The sequence below is a fragment of the Galleria mellonella genome, unplaced genomic scaffold (assembly GCF_026898425.1).
Source record: "Galleria mellonella isolate WM207_F2 unplaced genomic scaffold, CSIRO_AGI_GalMel_v1 utg150, whole genome shotgun sequence".
Classification (NCBI taxonomy): Eukaryota; Metazoa; Arthropoda; class Insecta; order Lepidoptera; family Pyralidae; genus Galleria; species Galleria mellonella.
The window spans coordinates 1,294,606-1,320,038 of record NW_026442002.1 but is presented as its reverse complement, the minus strand read 5'-3'; the positions used below and the strand labels follow the sequence as shown (position 1 = coordinate 1,320,038).

The following is a 25,433-nucleotide window of genomic DNA, read 5'->3' as shown; positions in this document are numbered from 1 at the left end:
ACTCGAGAGTACTCGTGACCGTTCCTTATGGCAGTTAATGGTGACTGGTGGAGACCTATGTTCAGCAGTGGACAGCTAACGGTTGAAATTATGGTAATTATATAACCAATTTATTATTTTTAGGTCAACATGAGTCGATTTAATCTGCGGAAAAAACCGCGGATCAGTTATTACGAACCGGACGAGCCAAATTTGGATGAATATGTGTGTAAGTATTATATTTTATTGCCCCGTCAGTGTATTTTTTTTATACAACTTAGAATAGCAAACAAGCTGACGGCCCACCTGATGGAAAGTGGTAACCGTCGCCTGTAGACATGAGCAGTACCATGCACATAACAGAGTATACTGTTTCGCCCACGACACCCCCCATGCGTTGCCATTCCTGAGGACTCAGGTGTTATTCCTCTGTACCCAGTAAATTCACTGCCATATCCCACCCTTCAAACCGAAACACAGGCATGCAAACACAACTGCTTCACGGTAGAAACACGAATGGGACAGAGGTACCCAAGCAATCGACTTTTGTACAAAGTCTCCCTCTGGTATACTGTTAGCGCAGGCGGGGTAACAATTACATCATCACCCATTGAAAAAATTCTATATTAGTTCATCCAAAAAACCATAACGTGTAATTCTTGAATTCGTTACCCTAACCAAAACCTCAGACGTTACGTCTAGAGTAGGCGTGAAATTACTGGGTACAGAGGAATAACACCTGAGTCCTCAGGAATGGCAACGCATGGGGGGGATCACGGGCGAAATAGTATACTCTGTTATGTCCACGGTACTGCTCATGTCTATAGGCGACGGTTACCACTTTCCATCAGGTGGGCCGTCAGCTTGTTTGCCATTCTAAGTTGTATACAAATAAAAAAAAGACGCCAGTTTAGGTAATTATTCATCTATATCCTAAGGTAGGTATGGTAACCTTAGGGTGGAGGGAGGAAAGGGATTGTTAGTAGTAAGGTCAAATAGCCCCCATTACTAGCATACCCTGGCAGGTCGACCTCCACGTGGTTCCCCCTGGAAACCGTCGTGGCTAATTCTAGTTGAATTCGTCAGGATGGGTTAACTGGCCTGCTTTCATCCTCATCAGTCATCTATCACGTCAGTGTATACCGTTAGCGCAGGCGGGGTTACCATACCATTATCATCCATTAAAAAAAACCTTAGGGAGGAGAATTTCTTCTCCTCTGTTAACCTCCACTGTTAACCGCGATAAGGCCGTTCGAAAGTTCTCAATTCGGTTGTATTTTGTATATTTGTCACCTCATAACTCCGTCAGTTGGAAACCTATTTGGAAAATTCTTTATCTGAAAGTATGTTATTGCAGTTTTCAGTACTTACAGGTTCGCCGTGTGGTCCCGGCATAGAATGGACCACTTCCTTTCCCGTGGGTGTCGTAAGAGGCGACAAAGAGAATTTATAGTGGAAGGTTGGGTAGCAGCGTTCCTCTTTAAACATTTGTAAAAGCCTAACTGTGGTTGCCAACCCGCCTGCCAAGCGTGGCAACTACTGTCAAAACTCCCTTTATGGGGAAGGCTTATGTTCAGCGATAGATAGTTAACGGTTGAAATAATAATACCTACATATTAAAAAATGTACTTTTTTTGTATGTAATTTTTTTTTTTTATATTATGATTGTTTCCATAGAATTTTTTTAAAAATGTATTCAATAGTTTATTTAATAATTAGTTTAAATACAAGAATGGTAAATTTTGAAAACAAATATAATTGGTTTTGTCAAAATATGAATTCGGTTCTTTTCGGGGAACGCAATATTTATAGTCTTTAATTATTTTGTATAAATATTTTACTATATCATAGATAGATAGATACTCTTTATTGTTTCCTCCAAAAGATTACAATAGTAAACTTATTATAAATATAAACAATTACAAGAAATAATCACAGTGAGAGAACAATGGGCGACCTTATCGCTAAGAGCGATCTCTTGCAGGCAACCTTTGGATGGAGAAGAGTAATTATAAACAATTTGATATCATATATTTCTTTGAAGCCAACAATAAATGTTTTAACTGATTCATTCGTTACTAGATTGTGATGAATGCGCCGACTTCGTTTACGAATACTGCTCCATACATGGCCCCTTGCTCGTCATACCTGATGATAAGGTAATAAATATGATTTTAATTATTAACGTTAATCCATACATAATGGGTGGAAAGGGATTGTTAGTAATGGGGTCTAACTGACCCATTGCTAGCAATATACCCTATCAGGTCGACCTCTACGCGGTTCCCCCTGGAATGCCACGGGATGTAATCACAGCTGCGCTCTCGTGAATCCATACATAAAGGGGGAAAGGGATTGTCAGTAACTGACCCATTACTAGCAATATATAAGATTTTAATTAGTGTTCGGTTAACACTAGGCTCCTATCAGCGATCTAATAATTTGTCTGAAGATGTCTCGTTTGGAAATAAAACACGTGTCACAAAACGTGCGTGGACGAAATGACAGTCGGAGATTGAGGGCTAATATGGAAGATTGTGGAACTTCTGGTGGTAATAATGGATGTGATAGGTGTTTTTTGTGACCTTTCTAAGGCTTTTGATTGCGTTGATCATAATACATTGCTAAAAAAACTTGCTTTTTATGGCGTCAAAGACAATGCTTTAAATTTAATAAAATCTTATCTATCTGATAGAATACAGAAAGTGAAGATTAGCAACGCTACGTCTGACGGGTCACTTGTGCAAATGGGTGTACCTCAAGGATCTATTCTCGGTCCATTTTTATTCCTAGTTTACATTAATGATCTCCCATATGCCATGCAGGATAGATGCGGCATAGTATTGTTTGCAGACGATACTTCATTGATTTTTAAAGTTAATAGAATGACTAATAATTATGACGATGTAAATAGTGCTTTGCGGCGTCTCCTGCACTGGTTTACAACTAACAATCTTATGTTAAACGCAAAAAAAACAAAATGTGTTAATTTCTCTCTATCTAAAAGTTTTAATACTAATTGCAATATTAAATTAAATGACGAATCTCTCGAATTTATAGAATCTACTGTCTTTCTAGGAATCACACTAGATAATAAAACACAATGGGGTGCACAAATTCAAAGCCTTGCAGCGAAACTAAGTTCAGCAGCTTTTGCCGTGCGTAAAGTTAGACAGTACACTGATACTGATACTGCTAGATTAGTCTATTTTAGTTATTTTCATAGTTTACTCTCTTATGGAATATTACTATGGGGAAAAGCGGCAGATATTAAGAATATATTCATATTACAAAAACGTGCCGTTCGAGCGATCTACTGTATGAAGAGTCGTGACTCATTAAGAGAGAAATTCAAAGAGGCAAATATTCTCACCGTTGCTTCTCAATTTATATATTCAAATATTCTATATGTTCATAAAAATCTTGACTTATTTCCAAAAAACAGCAATATTCATAATATTAATACTAGATTTAAAGACAAACTTGCTGTCCCCAAGTATCGTTTAGAAAAAGTTAATAGGTCTTTTATGGGAATAGGTATAAAAATTTACAATAAGATACCAAAGGATATGTTGGAATTACCCTTAAATAAATTCAAAACATCTGTTAAATCATATTTACTGAGCAAAGCCTATTACTCACTAAACGATTACTTGAATGACGAGTGTGCATGGCAATAGTTGTTCATGCACTGAATTTTCATTTAATGTTAGACATAGACACCTATATAAATATACATTGTAAATAAACTGGCTTTAAAAAAAAAAGTAATTCAATTGAGTTTCTTGCCAGTTCTTCTCAATTGGATCTATATACCGAACTGGACGGTAGGGTAAATATAAAATTATAATGTAAAAATTTGACGTTCATAAGCGGCTAAAATGTCCTACATGAATAAATGATTTTTGAATTTGAATTTGAATTTAATAGTATACATACATACTAATGGTAGCGGAATTTAACAAAATAATTGGCCATCTGGAAGTAGATACCTACTCCCTCAACCCACACGCATGACGATACGGGCAATAGCTTGTGTTTAATAAAATTAAAATATAGAAATCCCATTTAGAAATAAGTTAACCTTTGCTAACTTTGTTATTAGCTACTTATATCTATATTAGCTGAATCCAAATCAGAAATTTTGGAACATCTCTGTAAATTATCGATGCCCATTAAATTCTCTCTTTCCGCGTCTAAGGAAAGTAGATAAAGTTTTATTTGAGAAATCAGTTCAGGGTACGATAGGGCTGATATACGTGAAGAAGGTAAAAGTCCTTAAAATAATATAAAAAATACATTATATATGTATATATTTATTTATTTTGGCCTCCATTAATTTAGGTGCCAGCCAAGACGGGCCTACCGCCATTCGTACCCCGCGCCGCGCTCACTATCCCACGGGTTTTTCTACACTTAGCGCCATCTATAATTCCAGGTAAATAGATACAATTTTATTAACTTTTAAACTTTCGCGCTGCTTTTTTTATGTTTTTTTTTTTTATGAGTGAAAATGGAATGCTAACCCCGCCTGTGCTAACGGGATACGCTGGCGGAGCACCAGTGTAGGGTGATAGATGAAAATGAAAACAGACCAGTTAGCCCATCATGATGAATTCATCAGGAATTAACCATGATAGTTTCCAGGGGGAACCACGAGGAGGTCGACCTGGTTGGGTATATTGCTAGCAATGGGATTCTCAGTCTCCATTACTAACAATCCCTTTCCCCCCATTTTTATAGTTTGTGATCTGATACTATTTATTAATTTGTATTCACACAAACTCATTTTTTTTATTAAATTATTTTTTTTTGAAAAAAGCAACAGCTTAGTTTCTTCCCCGTTCTTCTTGGCTAAAATTGCGTTTTGAATGAATTTAATTGAATGGGCGGTAATGAAAAACCAATGACTATTCAAAAAATGCTTTAATCGATGTTTACTTGAATAGAACTATTTTTTTTTTTTTTTTGTTTTTTCTTCTTTAAAATAAGTAAATTTGCCTAAATAATTGAATATAAACCAGAATATATTTTTATTTAAGATTTAATACACAATATAAATGTATATATGACAGACTTAACACAAGATATTGGCTACAATCAAACATTGAATTAATAGAAAAATAATTCTATAACTTGTGTATACCATTGTTCACGGAAATTGCAACGCATGAGGGGCGCCACGGGCGTCATAGTATATTCTGTGATGCCTCCTACATGTCTATGGTATGAAATTGGTACGCATCGCTTTAGGCGTCTGTAGGCGACACACCACTTTCCATCAGGTGGGCCGTTGGCTTGTTTGACATTCTTGTAGTGACGTCTCGAAGTGACGTTGTAAGGACGTCTATTGCATTCAGTCACTAACCTTGCTTGCAGAAAGATTCTATTTATCTTGCAGTTATAAGAGAGAAGGAAACTAATGAACAGTAATCGACAATAACATTTAAACAGTATTTAATATTTTACATTAGGTAGGATTCGTAAAGACAGAAAGAGAAGAAGGGAGACTTTGTACAAAAGTCGATTGCTTGGGTACCTCTGTCCCATTCGTGTTTCTACCTTGAAGCAGTTGTGTTTGCATGGCTGTGTTTCAGTTTGAAGGGTGGGATATGGCGTGAATTTACTGGGTACAGAGGAATAACACCTGAGTCCTCAGGAATGGCAACGCATGGGGGGTATCATGGGCGAAACAGTATACTCTGTTATGTCCACGATACTGCTCATGTCTATAGGCGACGGTTACCACTTTCCATCAGGTGGGCCGTCAGCTTGTTTGCCATTCTGAGTTGTATAAAAAAAAAACTTAAACGTCACAATGTTTCTAAATTATACAAACGAAAAAGAGTCTTAATATTATATTGACGTAGAAATTTCTGGCGCGATTAAAAGGGGGTAGTGAAATAAGTCGTTACAATTCTCATAAAAAGTATTGGTCAAATCATCATCATTATCATCATATCAGCCGTTAACTGTCCACTGCTGGACATTAGCTTCCTCCATGAAGAAGATTTTGCCAGTGTTTGCCACGCTTGACAGGCGGATTGGCAACCGCAGTTCGGCTTTGGTAACATTTTAAGAGGGTCGCTGCTGCCCATCCATTTACCACTAAGTTCCTTTAATCGCCTCTTACGACACCCACGGGAAAGGACGGAGTGGCCCATTTTATGCCAGGACTACAAGATACATTAACATTGGTTAAATACTTTAATCGATCCTGCTATGTGTGTGTACTATGCAGTAAGTCAGTGGATGCAGGTGGCTCAGGACCGTTCCTTGTGACAGTCTATGGAGGAGACCTATGTCCAGCAGTAGACGGATAGTGGCTGAAATGATGATGATCCTAGTATGTATTTATTACCATTCCCGAGACGTTTAGATACCTAGGTGTTTTTTTATTTATTTTATTTATTCATTAAAAATAATTACAACATTATGACAGCAAAAGCCAAATCAATGTTATAAACCTAGTGTGCTGACGTACAAAATTATAATAAAAGTATTTTAACCGACTCCAGATAATTGTGAGCCGCTTCCAATATCTTTGGCTTACTACTAATCCATCCAATCCTTTTATATTAATTTAATTTAGGAGCAGGATTAGGTGTATTCAGTACGCTCACATTACCACGCGGAATTCGATTTGGTCCCTACATAGGACGGGAAACGCAAGAGGTCACATCAATGTATTGTTGGCAGGTAACCACCAAAACATTTGTATAATATATAAACAGCTCATCCTCATCCGCCAAGGTTACCGGCCTTAGGGGGATGAGCGGTCGGGCAACGCCAGAGCCCTCGCGGCGTGAGCAATATCGAAATGGGTGGTTAACTTTTTTTCAGGAGTCCCACATTATATTTTAATATAATAACTACCGGTTTAACTTACGTATAATTTGGTCGCGAGAACTCGACTAGTTACGAGACCATTCTAGACTCTTAGTCATGAGCAACCATGACGTGGGCGCACTAATAGTGCGCCTCGGCCCGCTAAACTCGAGCTGTATGCGCTCGCGGCATTGTCACAGATCAAGATAGATTGCTCTCGCTTCACAGTCGCTCAAGATTAAGGATCCGGAATGGTCCCGAAACTTTTACTTTCTCGACCAAATGATATGTTCACATATATACTAATCCGGTAGTTATTACATTAAAGTATAATGTGTACTAACGAAATTTTTAACAATTAACCCCACATATGATGTTGGACCCGGTGGACCCAGCGTGGGTAACATCAAAATGGATAATGACTTTCAAGGGCGCCGTCAAACATTTGCCTTGAAGGGACCCGGTGGTTTAGAGGCTCAGAATTACATTTTTTTCATACCTAAATAACAACTAAAAAACTTTTAAAAGACTATTAAATTACTATTTAAGTATACAAAAATTATTAATACAAAGAAAAAAAGGTTTTAATTATTTTAAAGACGGCGTTGAATTTATTCTCCTTAAAAAAAAAAGAACCTGTGCGGCGCACGATTAGTTAGCTCTTTTATGGGTCTGAAATAAAAAACAAAACGGATTTTTGATTATTTTAAATAAATCTATCTATATATTTTTTTTAAATGACGCGTTGTTGAAATTTAATTACCTAATTTAGGATCAAGGTCGTGATGATATACATTTTAATTCAGTTATATGACGGTAACAACAAGCGACGAGCGGTGGTTGACGCAAAGGATCCGAACGCGTCCAACTGGATGCGCTACGTGAACTGTGCCCGGCACTGGCGCGAGCAGAACCTCGTCGCCTACCAGTACCGGGGGCAGATATACTACAGGTGAGTGTATACAGGGCTGGGCACTGGCGCGGGCAGAACCTCGTCGCCTACCAGTACCGGGGGCAGATATACTACAGGTGAGTGTATACAGGGCTGGGCACTGGCGCGGGCAGAACCTCGTCGCCTACCAGTACCGGGGGCAGATATACTACAGGTGAGTGTATACAGGGCTGGGCACTGGCGCGGGCAGAACCTCGTCGCCTACCAGTACCGGGGGCAGATATACTACAGGTGAGTGTATACAGAGCTGGGCACTGGCGCGGGCAGAACCTCGTCGCCTACCAGTACCGGGGGCAGATATACTACAGGTGAGTGTACACAGAGCTGGGCACTGGCTCGAGCAGAACCTCGTCGCTTACCAGTACCGGGGGCAGATATACTACAGGTGAGTGTATACAGGGCTGGGCACTGGCGCGGGCAGAACATCGTCGCCTACCAGTACCGGGGGCAGATATACTGCAGGTGAATATACAGTATACAGACATTTAAATTAAAGGGGGGTTTTGCTAGTAGTTGCCACGCTTGGCAGGCGGGTTGACAACCGCAGTTAGGCTTTTGGTGGAGAAAGAGGAAATGCTGCTGCGTATCCGTCGACAATTCAGTTCTCTTAATCGCCTCTTACGACACTCATGGAAAAGGAAGGGGTGGCTCATTCTATACCGGGACCACACGGCAACTATATACTTTAATGAGTAGTTTGAAAAAATAAATATGTATGTATATTTTAATTGTGAATTATTAATAATAATTCTGCAAAGTTTGAACCAATAAATGGATGACGCAATAAACACTTTCATACAAAATTTACCCCTACCTCAGTCCACCCTCTTATAAGTTATTCACAAAAAAAATAGCCTGCAAACATCTCTAGTGTCGCATCTATCTCTATACCAAAATTAATTATAATCGATTCAGCGGTTTAGGCGTAAAAGCGTAACAAACATACAAACTCGCTCTTCTAACTTCTCACTGGTGTTACAGGCGTCCATAGGCTACAATAACCCTGTTTATCATTAAACAGGCTGTATGCTTGCTTCCCACTGCAGTATTTATAATTAGTAATATAATAAATGTGAAAGTGAGTTTGTTTATGTGAATGACATCTTAGTGTAGTTAACATCTTTATCCCATCACTATGGTATTTGGTATTCATGTACTATATGGAAGGCTACCTTTGAACTAGTAAACATATCCGTCACGTGGACAAAGACGTGGATAAAAGCTAGTAATTTTCTAATTACATTACAGGACTATAAAAATAATACCTCGTTTCACTGAGCTCATGGTGTTCTACGGCAGTGAGTTCGCAAACATGCTATATATTGATTTGGGGAAATATAACTCACCGCCTGGTTATGCCGCAAAATATGGTTTGTATGATTATATATATAATAACTTAATATATGGAAATCCTATGTCAGGATATTCGTTCGATTCGTTCAATCTTCAACACCGCTCAATCGATTTTAATATTTTTTTATAAATTTGTATAATTTTTTCCACCTTAAGAGGACAACCCCTAAATAGATAGAGTCTACCTGCAATGCAGGGAGTCGGTGAATGCAGGTGGTTCAGGACCGTTCCTTATGACAGTCTATGGGGGGTTTATGTCAAGCAGTAGATAGATAATGGCTGAAATAATGATGATGATGAAGAGATAGGTAAAAATGTAAGTACTTAGTATTCGAAACACGTTACAAGGCATCTGTGCGAGTTCTGAGTTTAGATTTTTCCTTAATGAAGTAGCTACTTTCTTTTCACAGTTCTTGCGTTTACAGATACATTCTATATCATCATATTAGCCGTTAACTGTCCACTGTTGAGGCCTAGGAGGGTTTTGCCGGTAGTTGCCACGCTTGACAGGCGAGTTGGCAACCGCAGTTAGGCTTTGATGATGTTTTAATAGGGACGCTGCCGCCCATCTCTCGTCGTCCCTTAGTCATCTCTTACGACATTCACGGGAAAAGAAGGGATGGCCCATTCTATGCCGGTACCACACGGCATAAAATAAGCAAAAATATATATATACAGAGATATGGATATGCGAAGAAGCAATAGGCGTATTTAAGCGGGGAGTAGGCCATGCCCACCCCAAAATTGATTTGTACCCACTCTAGGATGCTAGTGAAACTTTACAAAGATGTGCTTGAGAATACATATATGCCTTTTAAGGGCCTAGACCTCCCTAGAATATAATTCCAAATATGCCTATGGGGAAAACCTTTCAGAAAGTCGTTTAGTATATATAAATATATCACCAAATAAGTGCACAAACTTTATAGAACTCATAATGGTCATGTTTTCTTTGATGTTTTGAATTACTATAAACAACACATTTACCTATGTAGTTAACTTTTTTTAATTATGTACAGGTGTTCCATCAAAGAAACAGATATTAAAAAATAATGCAAAAAAGACTACTCCAGAAAATAATAATACCAACAAAGAAAACGAAGCAAGAAATAAAATTGTGTCAATCGAAGAAGTAAAAAACCAAACCACATTAGAGACATATTCAGAAAAATCGGTTAAAAAACACACATTAGATTCCGAAGTTGTTACGGATGGTAATAATAATACAACTTCAACACAATTTGTATGTCGTGATTGTGGTGAGAAATTTGATACACAGATTAGATTTAATGAACATATAGAAAAACATAATGCCATCAAATCCAAAATATACCTTACCTGTGATATATGTGAATACCGTGACATTTCACGGATCTCATTAGAAAAACATATTATGAAAGTGCATGCTACAAATTTATGTTTTATATGTGAATATTGTAATGAATCATTTATATCGCGAAGTTTTTTGGAAAACCATGTTTCAATGTGTTCTTATCGGTGTACGACATGTCAGTATAAATGTAAAGACAAAAGTAGTTTTAAAGAGCATCTAAGAACACACCGCGGCGAGAAACCTTATGAATGTACGATATGTCAGTACAGATGTAGTCAAAAAAGTAGTTTGAAAATACATTTAAGAACACACAGCGGCGAGAAACCTTATGAATGTACGATATGTCAGTACAGATGTAGCCAAAAAAACGATTTGAAAAAACATCTAAGAACACACAGCGGCGAGAAACCTTATGAATGTACGATATGTCAGTACAGATGTAGTGTAAAAAGTAGTTTAAAAAGACATCTAAGAACACACAGCGGCGAGAAACCTTATGAATGTACGATATGTCAGTACAGATGTAGTCAAAAAAGTAGTTTGAAAATACATTTAAGAACACACAGCGGCGAGAAACCTTATGAATGTACGATATGTCAGTACAGATGTAGTCAAAAAAGTAGTTTGAAAATACATTTAAGAACACACAGCGGCGAGAAACCTTATGAATGTACGATATGTCAGTACAGATGTAGCCAAAAAAACGATTTGAAAAAACATCTAAGAACACACAGCGGCGAGAAGCCTTATGAATGTACGATATGTCAGTACAGATGTAGTGTAAAAAGTAGTTTGAAAACACATCTAAGAACACACAGCGGCGAGAAGCCTTATGAATGTACGATATGTCAGTACAGATGTAGTGTAAAAAGTAGTTTGAAAACACATCTAAGAACACACAGCGGCGAGAAGCCTTATGAATGTACGATATGTCAGTACAGATTTAAACATAAAAATAGCTTAAAAAAACATTTAAAAACACACAGCGATATGGTTTAATAAATTAACTATTATACTTTTATTATAAGTTAAATAAGTCAGTTATTTAATATAAATGCAATTAGTTCTACTGAAAAAAAATATACTACCCGATACTAATGCTTTGTAAGTAAATTATTTCATGTACAATTTAAAAAATGGCGAACTCTCGCCAGAGAGAGCTTCTGTACTAATACCATCTACTTTTACACCTCTGCCCCATACACGACGTATTTCTGCCCTGAAGCAATTGTGTTTGCATGGCTGTGTTCCGGTTTGTAAGATGGAATATGGCAGTAGAATTATAGAGGGTACAGAAACAGCATAGAGCTTAGAAATAGTAACTTATAAGGGGTGCCATGGGCGTCATAGTTTATTCCATGATGTCTATAAGTGATAGTTATTATTTTCCATTAAATAATCATTCAGCTTCATTTCTTAGTAATTTAGAAAAGAGAAAGGGTATTATATTAAGAAAGGAATATTATATATATTATATTAAGAAAGGGTACCGCATTCGAGTATTCTGACACTTGCCTATGGTTGACTGGGAGAGAATGCTTTTAGCATTAAGTCCGCCATGCACACGTATATGTACTAATGAATAAATCAAATACAGGGGGGGGAATGCCGCGCGCCCTCGAGCTGTGGAGGTCAACTGTTCAAATGGCCGTGACCACAGAAAGAAAAACATATTTTAACACAAACATAAACTATAACTGTATTATTATACATCATAAGACTAATGAAAGCGTCGATATCATTTATTTACATTTTACCAGAGGGAGGCTTTGTACAAAAGCTGTTTGCTTGGGCACCTCAGTTCCATTCGTGTTTCTACCGTGAGACAGTTGTGTTTGCATGGCTGTGTTTCAGTTTGAAGGGTGGGATATGGCGTGAATTTACAGAGTACAAAGGAATAACACCTGAGTCCTCAGGAATGGCAACGCATGGGGGGTATCATGGGCGAAACAGTATACTCTGTTATGTCCATGGTACAGCTCATGTCTATAGGCGACGGTTACCACTTTCCATCAGGTGGGCCGTCAGCTTGTTTGCCATTCTAAGTTGTATCAAAAAAATCCTGGAATGGACACAAATTGCACCCCCCCCCCCCCCCTAAATACACCAATGTCTGCAAGTATATAAATAAATATGCAATATTTTATTCGTTATTAATTTTGAATTTTATTGTTTTTGTTATGTTTGTTTTTTTTCTATTGTCTAAATTTTTTTTTTCTATTCTTTTAAAGTTTTATTTTTAACATTTTTATATTGTGGAAGTGTGATTGTTTTTGTTTAAAAGGTCTAATGTTTATTTTTTGTTTAATTTATTTTAATGGTGGTCCAATTTTATTTAATTGTTTAATTCATTTTTAAAACCAACATACCTACTGTACCTTTATACCAACATATTGTTAAAATATTAATTTCAAATAAATACATGTTTTGTTTTTGCTCTCTGTGTTATTTTTCTTCCCTAAATACTTAGTTTACAATTACCTACCAATTACTAGAGGGAGACTTTGTACAAAAGTCGATTGCTTGGGTACCTCTGTCCCATTCGTGTTTCCACCGTGAAGCAGTTGTGTTTGCATGGCTGTGTTTCGGTTTGAAGGGTGGGATAAGGCAATGAATTTACTGGGTACAGAGGAATGACATCTGAGTCCTCAGGAATGGCAACGCATGGGGGGTATCATGGGCGAAACAGTTTACTCTGTTATGTCCATAGTACTGCTCATGTCTATAGGCGACGGTTACCACTTTCCATCGGGTGGGCCGTCAGCTTGTTTGCCATTCTAAGTTGTATAAAAAAAAACGGATAAAAAGCTAGTTTAGAGTTAGAAATAAGATTTATATTTTCATATATGACATAAGATATATCTTAATACGTTATACTAAATGTATGAGACATATACTTCCAGCATCAGTATTTCCGAATCGATACGACAACATAACCTTCAAGAAAAGAGTATATTCCTTTTTAAAAGGCCGGCAGCACACCTGCAATGCCGCTGGTGTTGTGGGTGATCATGAGCGGCGGTAGTCACTTACCATCAGGTGAACCGCATGCACGTTTGCCCCGTGTTGTAAAAAAAAATGTGGCATGCTGTAGTTTTAATTAATGATTGATATTATGATTTTTAAGATGACTTTACTAGACAAATCAGTTAAAAAAATTGTGGACAACCCCCCATGCGTTGCCATTCCTGAGGTTATGTGACTCAAGTGTTATTCCTCTGTACCCTGTAAATTCACGCCATATCCCATCCTTTAAATCGAAACACAGCCATGCAAACACGACTGCTTCACGGTTGAAACACGAATGGGACAGAGGTACCCAAGCAATCGACTTTTGTACAAAGTCTCCCTCTGGTGTTATTTTATATGCTATAATTTCAAAAGTAAAAAAAAAAACTGTATACCTATTATTATTAAATGTTTTTATTATTTATTCACGTCATCGATTTCGAAACTTCATCTTTAAAACGAGTGGCGTGAAGGGATATTTTTATCAAGAAGTCGCAAATACAAACGGTGAAGTATAAAATAATCGTTGTGTACTTTATTTGTCCTTGTTCTCAGTGCGTGATAAAAAAAAATAACTTTTAAAAATAAATAAAGGCGGGTAAAATTTAAATTTATTGTTGAGTTGGTACTACCCTTATATTTAAGAAACTGAGAAAAAGGATCTGTGTAACCATAAGTGTCAATACATTAAAATACGTATTTCACAGTTTACGTAATATTTGATTGGTAGAGAACACTCACCGATGTTAAATCCGCCACATGTACGCATATTTATACTATGCATTAAAGTTTAAATAATATATAGTATTGAACAACTATTATAAGTTTTATATATATATATATATATATATATATATATATATATATATATATATATATATATATATATATATATCCCAATTAAAAATATATCGTCAAATTTTCAAATTCAATCACCTGGTTGCATGGGTTATTTCATTTCTTTCTTCTAAGTGACACGGAACTATTTAAAAAAAATAGAACTAGGCGGCATACTACAGCGTATCAAATTCAGAAAAATTAGATTAAAAATATTATTTCGTATTAACCATTTATTTAATAACATTATTCTATTTATTAAATAATATATTAGCAAGATATTTTTAAAGTTCCATTTACATTGTAAACTATGAATAAAAATCTACGTAAAAGAAAATTGTTAAGTTACTATGAACCAGATGAGCCATCATTCGATAAATACATATGTTAGTAAAAGGTTTTATTTAATTATATTTAAACATAAATGTCGTCATCATCACCATCACCATACTATATCATCGGGTCCTAATGTAGTTGGCAAAATACTTAACGGTAAGTATTCACATATTGATTATACAGAATTACATAAATGAAAAAGATAGAACCGTTTACAATATTACATATGTAGGGGGAAAGGGATTGTTAGCAATGGAGTTTGACAGCCCCATTGTTAGCAATATGCCCTATTAGGTCGACCTCCACATGGTTCTCTCTGGAAACCATTGTAAACAATTCTTATTGAATTCGTCACGACGGGCTAACTGACCTGCTTCATCCTCACCTATCATCCTTCACTGGTGCCCCGCCGGTGTATACCGATAGCGCGGGTGGGGTTACAATTTCATTATCACCCATTAAAAAAAATATTACACATGTAAGCGCGGGACGATGTCAGAGAGAAGAGAGAACGTGTCATAGACAAACAAGGTAATAGACAATTGTATATTAGACCTTGTACATACCAGCGGTTAACTGTCCACTGCTGAAAATTGGCATCTCCATATTGGAGCGTTTTGCTAATAATTGCTACTTATAGTCCTGAGTCCTCAGGAATGGCAACGCATGGGAGGTATCATGGGCGAAACGGTAAACTCTGTTATGTCCATGCTACTGCTCATATGTATAGGCGACGGTTACCACTTTCCATCAGGTGGGCCGTCAGCTTGTTTGCCGTTCTAAGTTGTATAAAAAAAAATCTTTGAGTGTTGGCAGTCGCACACATACTAGTATATACTACACATAATGGTAGCTTAAACAAAATTGTATAAAAAAATATGTTTTTTTTTTTTTTTAATATCTACTTTAATAAAAAAAAAAAACATATAAAAAAGGCAATGTGCTAAACAATGAATGTGTATGAATGCTATATGGCGTGAATTTACTGGGTACAGAGGAATAACACCCGAGTCCTCAGGAATGGCAAAACATGGGGGGTATCATGGACGAAACAGTATACTCTGTTATGTGCATGGTACTGCTCATGTCTATAGGCGACGGTTACCACTTTCCATCAGGTGGGCCGTCAGCTTGTTTGCCATTCTAAGTTGTATAAAAAAAATATGTTTTTTTTTTTTTTAATTGGCAATGTGCTAATGTAATTATGCAACCAACAAACAGGAAACGAGATTTTAACCTAATTTGATATTTCATAAAAACCATTTCAGATTGTGAAGAATGCATGGATTTTGTATATGAATATTGTTCCATGCACGGAGCATTGCTTGTCATTCCAGACGACAAGGTAATATAATATAAATAACTTTGTACAAAAGTCGTTTGCTTGGGCACCTCTGTCCCATTCGTGTTTTAACCGTGAAGCAGTTGTTTGCATGCCTGTGTTTCGGTTTGAAGGGTGGGATATGGCAGTGAATTTGTAGGGTACAAAGGAAAAACACTTGAGTTCTCAGGAATGGCAACGCATGGGGGTGGGGGGGGGTATATCGTGAGCGAAACTCTGTTATGTTCATGGTATTGCTTATGTTCATAGGCGACCGTTACCACTTTCCATCAGGTGCATTGCATACAAAAAAACATGAAGCTAGTATGGCATACATATCATATTTGTTTATTTTTAGTTAAACCAAAATGTTATGTAGTAAAATTCCTATTGAACTATTACTAAAAATTTGAATTGTGACGTCAAAAAATAATTGAAAACTTCAAAGGTCGCGTAAGCCTTTTTGTGCGGCAGGTACCATCCCAAACTGGTCTACCGTCGTTCGTACCACGCGCCGCCCTTACCGTGCCTCACGTCTTCCTGCACATAGCGCCGTCCACAATACCAGGTATTTATTTACTTCTTTTTTTTAAGCTAGTGATATAAAAAATTATTTTTTGTCATTTTCTCAATGTCCTCTACCCAAAGGTTGTCTGGAAGAGATTGCTTAGCGATAAGGCCGCCTTTTGTATCACTTCTCATTAATATTTACACGTATTTGTTATTTCTCTTTTTACTTGGTGCAATAAAGTGTAAAATAAATAAATAATTTTATCCTTGTTAAAGTAGCAGTTAAATACCTACCTTGTTAGAAGTAAATATACATGGAAATAGGACCAGCGTGAAAGTAGAACTAGCAGTAATATATCACAATGGATTTAGTCTTTTTTATAGTCCAAGTAATTGACAGTTTATTTATAACACAACACACACTAAATATATAAAACACTGTATACTACTAATATACTACTATACGCACTACATACATACATACATACATATCTGTGACGCCTGTCTCCCATTAGGGTAGGCAGAAACAATGGAACGCCAAATGCTTCGATTCAAACAAATCTCTTTCGCTTCCTCCACATTCATCAATCTTTTCATACACGCTCGCCGGTTACGTGTAGATACTTTTAATTTGGCCCTTCTTCTTGTATCGCACTATTATATTAAAATATTAAATAAAACATTTGTAAAGACAATTTTAGACAAAAGTCAATTTTTGGAATACTAATAAATATTAAGGTTACTAGGCAATAATATTTTTCTTTTTCCATTTTCAAATTTAACTAAAGAGTTTATTAATACCTAGTTTACCAGAGGGAGACTTTGTACAAAAGTCGATTGCTTGTGTACCTCTGTCCCATTTGTGTTTCAACCGTAAAATAGTTATGTTTGCATGGCTGTGTTTCGTTTTGAAGGGTGGGATATAGCGTGAATTTACTGGGTACAGAGGAATAACACCTGAGTCCTCAGGATGGCAACGCATGAGGAGTATCATGGGCGAAACAGTATACTCTGTTACGTCCATGGTACTGCCCATGTCTATAGGCGACGGTTACCCTTTTCCATCAGGTGCACCGTCAGCTTGTTTGCCATTCTAAGTTGTATAAAAATAAAAACCCATTAAAAAAATAATTTGATAGTTTCACGACATTACTGTTTTATTATTTTTTATATTAAATTTATTTATTTTAGACAACCTGAATCCATTTTTGTTAGTAAATGTACTTAAAAACTATGTTAATACTTAATCTTGTCCTCTTGGCAAACATTATGTCTTGTTTGCCATTCTAAGTAGTATAAAAAAAATCTCACGAGACGACTATCTAATTTATTTACAAACATGTTATAGACCATTATAAACTAAATTTATAACAATTTCGATTTAAATATTTTAGAAATATCAAAAACAATTCATTAAAAAATTATTTATAGATAAAACATTTCTTTGAGATCACTGCCAGCTGGTAGGGTAGCTAGGAGACTTGCTGCATTTCCACGCTGAATAGCTATGGAAATGTGTTGACCAAAGTATAGGCCAGCCTTCCGGTAACCAGAAATTTCCACCAGCCGGCGTGATATCTCTTTGAAAAGATTCATGGCCTCGGGGCCCCACGGACCCAAATTAAGTTCATATTGAATCAAATTAATATACGCTGTGATATCCAATTGGAATTTTAAAGATTTAGTTCAAAAATGGGCTTTGAGTTTTGTTGACGATCCCAAGCTCACAGGCGGTATCGAGCCCTTAAGTCTAAAGCGAGACTTTCCCTCCCTTTGTGTGTTCTACCGCTTGTATAACGGATTACGTTCTGATGAATTATTTAAAATGATGCCCATAGCCACTTTTTATCATCGTCCCACTCGCCATCGACAGGGAATTCATCTTCACACGCTTGAAGCTAAATGGTCACGTACAGTGCGGTTTCAAAGGATTTTTTCCCCGCGAACGCTCAGGCTGTGGAATGAGCTTCCTGCTGAGGTTTTCCCTAGAGACTACAGTATGGGGTTCTTCAAAAAGAGTATATTAAAGTTTCTTCAGGGTCGACAATGCGCACGTGACACGCCTAGTGTTGCAGCGTCTTTAGTTTACAGAGACCGTTTACTATCAGACAGGCTGTATGTTTGTTTGCCACTTTTGTGGCATAAAAAAAACGATAAGTTTAAAGAAATGTGGTCTCACTCTCGACTCTAATCACAAATTTAAATTGGCAAGTAATCGAAACATTTTATTAATTTACCCTGAGCCCTTCCCTCCCCTCCTCCCCTTGTATGGTGTCGCCACTAGAAATATTACATCTAAGTTTATTTATATATAGGAGCAGGATTAGGTGTATTTAGTACACTAACTCTGCCACGCGGCGTTCGCTTTGGTCCGTACATAGGAAGGCAGACGCAGGAAATAACCTCAATGTATTGCTGGCAGGTAAGGTAGTATTCATATATTATGTTCTTCAAATAAAAACTATACTGTATACAATTTGTAGCTCGTCGTGTGGTCCCGGCACCAGATGGGCCACCCCTTCTATTCCCATGGGTGTCGTAAGAGGCGACTAAGGGAACTTAGTGGTTGAAGGATGAACAGTAGCGTTGCTTTTTAGACGTCACTAAAGCCTAACAGCGGTTGCCAACACGCCTGTTAAGCATGGCAACTACTGGCAATCCCCTCCCCCCACCCTCCTTCAATTGTATAAGGCTTACGTTCAGCAGTGGACAGTTAACGCCTGATATGATGGTGATAATTCATAATACCTACATATTATACAGAAAATGAAGGGATATATTAAGCGAAGCCATTTGTTAAGGAAATATAAATCACCCATATATTAAATAAACGAATGTTCTAGGCTATAAAAATATTATTAGCCGCTGAATTTTATTGGACTATCTTTTGAAATATAAATTGTTATTTTTTCAAATACTGTAGACGGGCAAAAAAATATTTAAGATATTTAAAATATCTAAGATTCTTATAATTTTGCCCATTTAACAATATTTACCTAATATATTTTAGACTTGCTTAGTCTATTCGACAATTGCCTACCTGCCTGCCGGCGATGTTTATTTACATATTCACATCTCTTTATTATTGCATAAGTCCAATTATTTTAATTTTATTAAATATATTACCTGTACATTAGTTATATAACGGCAACAAGAAACAACTAACGGTGGTTGACGCGGCGGACCCAAATGCATCCAACTGGATGCGCTACGTGAATTGCGCTCGGCACTGGCGCGAGCAGAACCTCGTCGCCTACCAGTACCGGGGGCAGATATACTACAGGTGAGTGTACACAGGGCTGGGAACTGGCGCGGGCAGAACATCGTCGCCTACCAGTACCGGGGGCAGATATACTACAGGTGAGTGTATACAGGGCTGGGCTCTGGCGCGGGCAGAACATCGTCGCCTACCAGTACTAGGGGCAGATACGAGTATACTACAGGTAAGTGTGTAAAGGGCTGAGCACTTGCTCGGGCAGAACTTCGTCGCCTACCAGTACCGGGGGCAGATATACTACAGGTGAGTGTATACAGGGCTGGGCACTGGCGCGGGCAGAACCTCGTCGCCTACCAGTACCGGGGGCAGATATACTACAGGTGAGTGTATACAGGGCTGGACACTGGCGCGGGCAGAACCTCGTCGTCTACCAGTACCGGGGGCAGATATACTACAGGCGAGTGTATACAGGGCTGGGAACTGGCGCGGGCAGAACATCGTCGCCTACCAGTACCGGGGGCAGATATACTGCAGGTGAGTGTATACAGGGCTGGGAACTGGCGCGGGCAGAACCTCGTCGCCTACCAGTACCGGCGGCAGATATACTACAGGTGAGTGTACACAGGGCTGAACACTGGCGCGGGCAGAACCTCGTCGCCTACCAGTACCGGGGGCAGATATACTGCAGGTGAATATACAGTATACAGACATGGTTTTATGCTGCGTTAAAACATTTAAAATGCGTCTATACGTTCTATCCTAATATATTTAGTAACATAGGCAGATTCTTAGTTCTACGTACTGCTAACAATATCAAATTTTCCTATTATTGTATTTTTCCCTGTAGGACAGTGAAAATCATTCCCCGTTTCACTGAACTGATGGTGTTCTACGGCAGTGAATACGCAAATTCACTAAACATCAACTTGGGGAGCTACAATGCACCAGAACATTATACAGATATGTGTAAGTAAAATATTACATCTAATTTTTTTAACAGTTGGTAATGGTATGGTAACCCCGCCCGCGCTATCGGTATACGCTGGCGGGGCACCAGTGATAGATGACTGATGAGGATGAAAACCAGGTCAGTTAGTCCATCGTGACGAATTCAACTAGAATTAACCACGGTGATTTTCAGGGGGAATCACATAAAGGTCGACCGGACAGGGTATATTGCTAGTAATGGGGCTATTTGACCCCATTACTAACAATCCCTTTCCCCCTTTTTACACCTAGTTACATACACAACATATAATAGATGTAAGCTAAATTAAATGTAAAATTTCAGCCAAAATTAAAATCAACGGGATGAATGTTACGTTATAGGAAATAAGACAGATAGACTAATCAACTTTGCATATTTCTAACCATCTTAAAAAAAATTGTTACTTCCCGAAAATATTCAATGTATTTTTTTTTTACCACTGAGGTGGCAAACAAGCATACGGCCCGCCTGATGGTAATCGGTTACCGTAGCCTATGAACGCCTGCAATACCTGAGGTATTACGCGCGCGTTGCCGACCCTGAAGAAACCTCTTTACCCCCCTTTTGAAGAACCCCACGCTTTAGACTCTTGGGAAAACCTCGGCAGAGAACCTCATTCCATAACCTGAGTGTTCGTGGGAGAAAACATCTCTGAAACCGCGTTGTATTATATTTACTTCTTTTTACTCTAAAAATTCCTTAAAAAGTAAACATAATTTATTACATTATAATATTAAAATTTCTATTACAGGTAAAGATATTAAAAGATATGATAATTTAAAAATAAAATCAATATATAATCATAAGGAAATTAAAGAGAGTTTTAATAATAAATCTAATTTGTATGATGAAGTAAATGAAATTAATGATGATGATTGTACTAATGTAATTGATGATTGTGACGATGATAATTTTCACGAAGAAGAAACAGGAGATATTACAATAGAATATATTGAAGAATTAACAAATACTAAAGAAGGACACGACGATTTTGTTGAAAGTAATGACAACACACCGTCATCAGTTCAATTTGAAGACAACAGAGCTGTAAATGACATAAACACAGATAAAAACAATTTAAATATAATTTGTAATGACCAACTTGAGCAAAACTGTATTCAATCACAAACAACTATTAGTACTCAGTTACAACAAAATTTTATTAACGAATTGCAACAAAGTATCACCAATCAATTACAACAAATTATTACCGATCAGTTACAACAGATTATTAGTGCCAAATTACAACAAAACATTAGTGCCCAATTACGAAAAGATATTAATACTCAGTTACAACAATTTATTACTGATCAATTACAACAAAATATAAATGCTCACTTTAAACGAATGATTAGGGAGATACTACAACAAAATCTTTGTACTAAACAACAGAATGTTAGTATACAGTTACAACAAAATGTCAATGCCAAGTTACAACAAAATGTCGGTGCAAAAGAACAACAAAATGAAAATAAATTTGTGTGCGATTTGTGTAACAAAGAGTTTCCCTATAAAAGAAATTTAACAAGGCACAAGCGAATACATTTAGGAACAAACAGATTTCATTGCAATCATTGTAATTATCAAACGAACGAACCATCTAAATTGCGCAAACACATATTGACTCATTATAAAAACCAATTACAAATAGACTTGACAGATAAATTCATATGTGATTCATGTACAAAGGAATATTCAACTAAGAAATCTTTAAAAAGACATGAACGTAATATACATATTGAAAACAAAAGATTGCATTGTGACCACTGCAATTATAAAACAAACGAGAAATCACATTTACGCAAGCATGTTTTGACACATACAAAATAGATTTTAATACGCCTATGTTTCCATAGTAGACGGTACCGAAAACGTTAAAACAAATTCATTGAATATATATATATATATATATATATATATATATATGGTATTTTTATATCTAATTATATAGATAGTGTCTCTATAAAAATGCTTCGAGAAAAGCGAGTTAACTTTTTTATACACTTTTACGTGATAAATAGTTATGTTTCCTTTATAACTTCTATTTTTATTTTGATTTATAATTTTTGCATCTTTTAAATAAGTAAAAACTACTGTTCTTTATCTATGTTCGAATTAAAATTGTTGATTATAAAATTTTATTTAATATTCTATTTGACATAACAGTCGTTGATTTTGCGATTACCTCGAGACTAGAGACACGAAAACTTACCATTGCATGCGTTGATAATGAAGATTATTTTATTAAAACTTAGAAAATCTATTAGAAAAATTTATTATATGACAAATATATGTTTATTAAAAGACATTTCATTGTTTTATTTACACCATATGTCTAAGTTCATTATCTGAGCCAATAAGATGGTTTTATGTTAAAAATAAAATTTAATAAAAAGTAATTTATAATAAAAAAGTTTACAAGATTAAGTTTGGATATTGACGGGTACTTTAAAAACAAATAGCTAAATCAAAATGGAAATTTCATAAAGTTTACTTCTTACAGCATGTTAATTGATGAAGTGGTTTTTTTCTAATGGGTGATAATGGAGTTGTAACCTCGCCAGTGCTATCGGTATACACTGACGAGATACCAAAATGTGAGAGTAAAAAGAAAAATTAATTAACTCATCATATAGAAAATACACCTGGCTCTCCAGACAAACGGCAAGCTAACTACTCGATGGAATCGCAATCGTCAGTCCGTGAGTTGAAATGAACATCTGACGTTGCCATCTTATTGTATCTCACGGACCTACCAGCGGTAACAATTCCATCGACGCCCGCTACTTGTCCAGAAGGCCTGCTTTTCACCACGATGGTTTCCAGGGGGGATCACGTGAAGGTCGGCCTTGTTTAGTATATTGTTAACAAAGGGACCCTTAGTCCCCATTATTAACAATCATTTCTCTTCTAATGCAGTTGGTCAGAAGATAATATGAAATTGAAACAATAAGTCGATAAGATTATTGCACTGTCGCTGGTGCTGGCCATGCAAGATTAGTAGGCGGATGAGGAAATGAAAGACGCAGGAGGAATATAAAAGCAAGTACATAAAAAAGCTAATTTTAGAGAATGTTAATACATTACTTTCACACACGCCAAAATACCAGCCTTACTAAAATTCGTTGAACAGTTTAAAAGTTACACAAACAAATATTGCATCCGTGCGAAGCCGAGGCGGATCGCTAGTGAAGTGATATCAGATGTAGTACTGAGACATTCTTTATCTACGTTAATGTGATTTGTCGACATAGATGGAACCTATATTTGACAGTAAAGACAACTGTCATTCTTAGATGACAACTATTGTATGTTATGTCTGTGCTTTTATTTACCTAACTACATTAATTGTCTTCTTTGACTTAACCTAACCTAAAAAAAATACTAAACACAACGTGAAAACTAGAGATAAATGTGAAAATATAACAGAAATGTCTGTATTGCACATCGACGAGGTTTGTCCAAAGGGATCTTCTTACCCTTTAATAGTAAACTTCCAAAATGGCTACACAGCTAATGAATTTAACCCAAATGAATTCTCTCTATTTGAGGACACCAAAACTAAAGAAAAAACAGTGGCTACTACCATTTCTAACTTAGTGTATGCTGGTAAAGAGCAAAAGGAAGAGTCGGGGAAGACTTGGATAATTGCCCGCAACAAAAAAACCGGTAAGGTTAGATTAATCGAAGTGGGAACTGCAGAGATGAAACCTGTGCCGAAAAATGACTTGGACGAAACCACGGTAGTCGACACTAGTCGTTTAGAGTTAAGTAGGAAATTCGGTTCTAAGAAACAGAAGCGAGTAATGGAGCAGAGAGAGAAATTGAAGATCGATACAGAGACAGTGAGTGACCAGATGCATAATGTTACTGTCAATATTACAGAAGATCAAGTAGACATTTCTCAGTATTTAAAAACCGAATCTGACGACTTGTACATCCCTCCGATTGACAGAGCAGCTAAAAAAGTCGACGATGTATACCACAAACATAAGATATTAAGTAGCGACCAGTACGATAAGATATTGTCTGAAATTAAGGATAAAGATTATACTTCGGAGTTATTGCCATGGATTAACAACTTGACAGCATTAAAGAGTAATACAGAAAATGAATATACAGTGCTCGCTTTGTACGCGAGCTGTTTAGTAAAACTATATTTTACAATGACTAAAGAAATTACGAAAAAAAATTATACTGTATGTCAAAATTCTGCTATGTTGAACAATATTATTCTAGTTAATTTTACCACATTTAGTAATAACAGACGATCGAGGTCAATCCAATTAAAGGATAAGGCGATGTGCCATGCAATGGTTTTCGTTCTCATTTTAAATAATTTTAAATATGACGCAGAAGAGTTGAGTGCCAATTTTAAAATATCATTGAAGACTTTGGGGAACAAAATAAGAGTTATTGGTGCTTCAATGGTGACAAATGATAACAAGAAAGTAGTACAACTAAAATTACCTCTCAGTACGTCGAGTTTTATTAGACGTAAAAGTGCAAAGTTTTAGTATTAAATATAATTTATGAACATAGCATGCGATTTAATTTAATACTTATTAGGGACAAACTCTTTATATTGACAAATTTCTTTTTAATAAACTTTCTTGCTTATAGACATTAAAGCAAAAAGCAGGATTAAAAAAAAAACATTTTTAAGGAAACCTAATAGACAGAATAATGGAAACATAAAAGTATTTGATTTCTGGAGGTTTTGAATGCTTTTTAATTTTCTTTTCATTGATTATTGGGCTTATTTTTTTT

General features: G+C 36.5%; 5 protein-coding genes across 5 annotated transcripts; all 5 read left to right on the top strand.

Annotated features, from left to right (window-relative positions):
- Nucleotides 1-6,663: 6,663 nt before the first annotated feature.
- Nucleotides 6,664-10,396, top strand: LOC116413192 (putative histone-lysine N-methyltransferase PRDM6). Its single transcript, XM_052892197.1, has 5 exons — nt 6,664-6,678; nt 7,614-7,759; nt 9,008-9,129; nt 10,132-10,326; nt 10,392-10,396. Exons 1-5 carry the CDS (start codon nt 6,664-6,666, stop codon nt 10,394-10,396), a joined length of 483 nt encoding a protein of 160 aa, XP_052748157.1.
- Nucleotides 10,397-10,595: 199 nt separating this feature from the next.
- LOC128200076 (oocyte zinc finger protein XlCOF6-like) lies at nt 10,596-11,444 on the top strand. The gene has a single exon (XM_052892196.1). The coding sequence runs from the start codon at nt 10,596-10,598 to the stop codon at nt 11,442-11,444; it is 849 nt and encodes a 282-aa protein (XP_052748156.1).
- Nucleotides 11,445-18,865: 7,421 nt separating this feature from the next.
- LOC128200059 (histone-lysine N-methyltransferase set-17-like) lies at nt 18,866-20,753 on the top strand. The gene is made up of 3 exons (XM_052892096.1): nt 18,866-18,880; nt 19,596-19,741; nt 20,523-20,753. Exons 1-3 carry the CDS (start codon nt 18,866-18,868, stop codon nt 20,647-20,649), a joined length of 288 nt encoding a protein of 95 aa, XP_052748056.1. The 3' UTR covers nt 20,650-20,753.
- Nucleotides 20,754-20,986: 233 nt separating this feature from the next.
- LOC128200075 (zinc finger protein 701-like) lies at nt 20,987-22,532 on the top strand. Its single transcript, XM_052892195.1, has 2 exons — nt 20,987-20,992; nt 21,471-22,532. Exons 1-2 carry the CDS (start codon nt 20,987-20,989, stop codon nt 22,491-22,493), a joined length of 1,029 nt encoding a protein of 342 aa, XP_052748155.1. The 3' UTR covers nt 22,494-22,532.
- Nucleotides 22,533-23,964: 1,432 nt separating this feature from the next.
- On the top strand, nt 23,965-25,205 carry LOC113512696 (uncharacterized). Its single transcript, XM_026896615.3, has one exon. The coding sequence runs from the start codon at nt 24,095-24,097 to the stop codon at nt 25,178-25,180; it is 1,086 nt and encodes a 361-aa protein (XP_026752416.2). The 5' UTR covers nt 23,965-24,094; the 3' UTR covers nt 25,181-25,205.
- The last annotated feature ends 228 nt before the right edge of the window (nt 25,206-25,433 follow it).

Bases quoted from the DNA above. Each gene is read 5' to 3' on its own strand.
- LOC116413192 (XM_052892197.1), top strand. The intron at 7,760-9,007 runs GTGAGTGTATAC...ATTACATTACAG, and splicing joins CGGGGGCAGATATACTACAG to GACTATAAAAATAATACCTC. The intron at 9,130-10,131 runs GTTTGTATGATT...AATTATGTACAG, and splicing joins TGGTTATGCCGCAAAATATG to GTGTTCCATCAAAGAAACAG.
- LOC128200076 (XM_052892196.1), top strand. From the start codon at position 10,596: ATGTGTTCTTATCGGTGTACGACATGTCAGTATAAATGTAAAGACAAA.
- LOC128200059 (XM_052892096.1), top strand. The intron at 19,742-20,522 runs GTGAGTGTACAC...TTTTCCCTGTAG, and splicing joins CGGGGGCAGATATACTACAG to GACAGTGAAAATCATTCCCC.
- LOC113512696 (XM_026896615.3), top strand. From the start codon at position 24,095: ATGTCTGTATTGCACATCGACGAGGTTTGTCCAAAGGGATCTTCTTAC.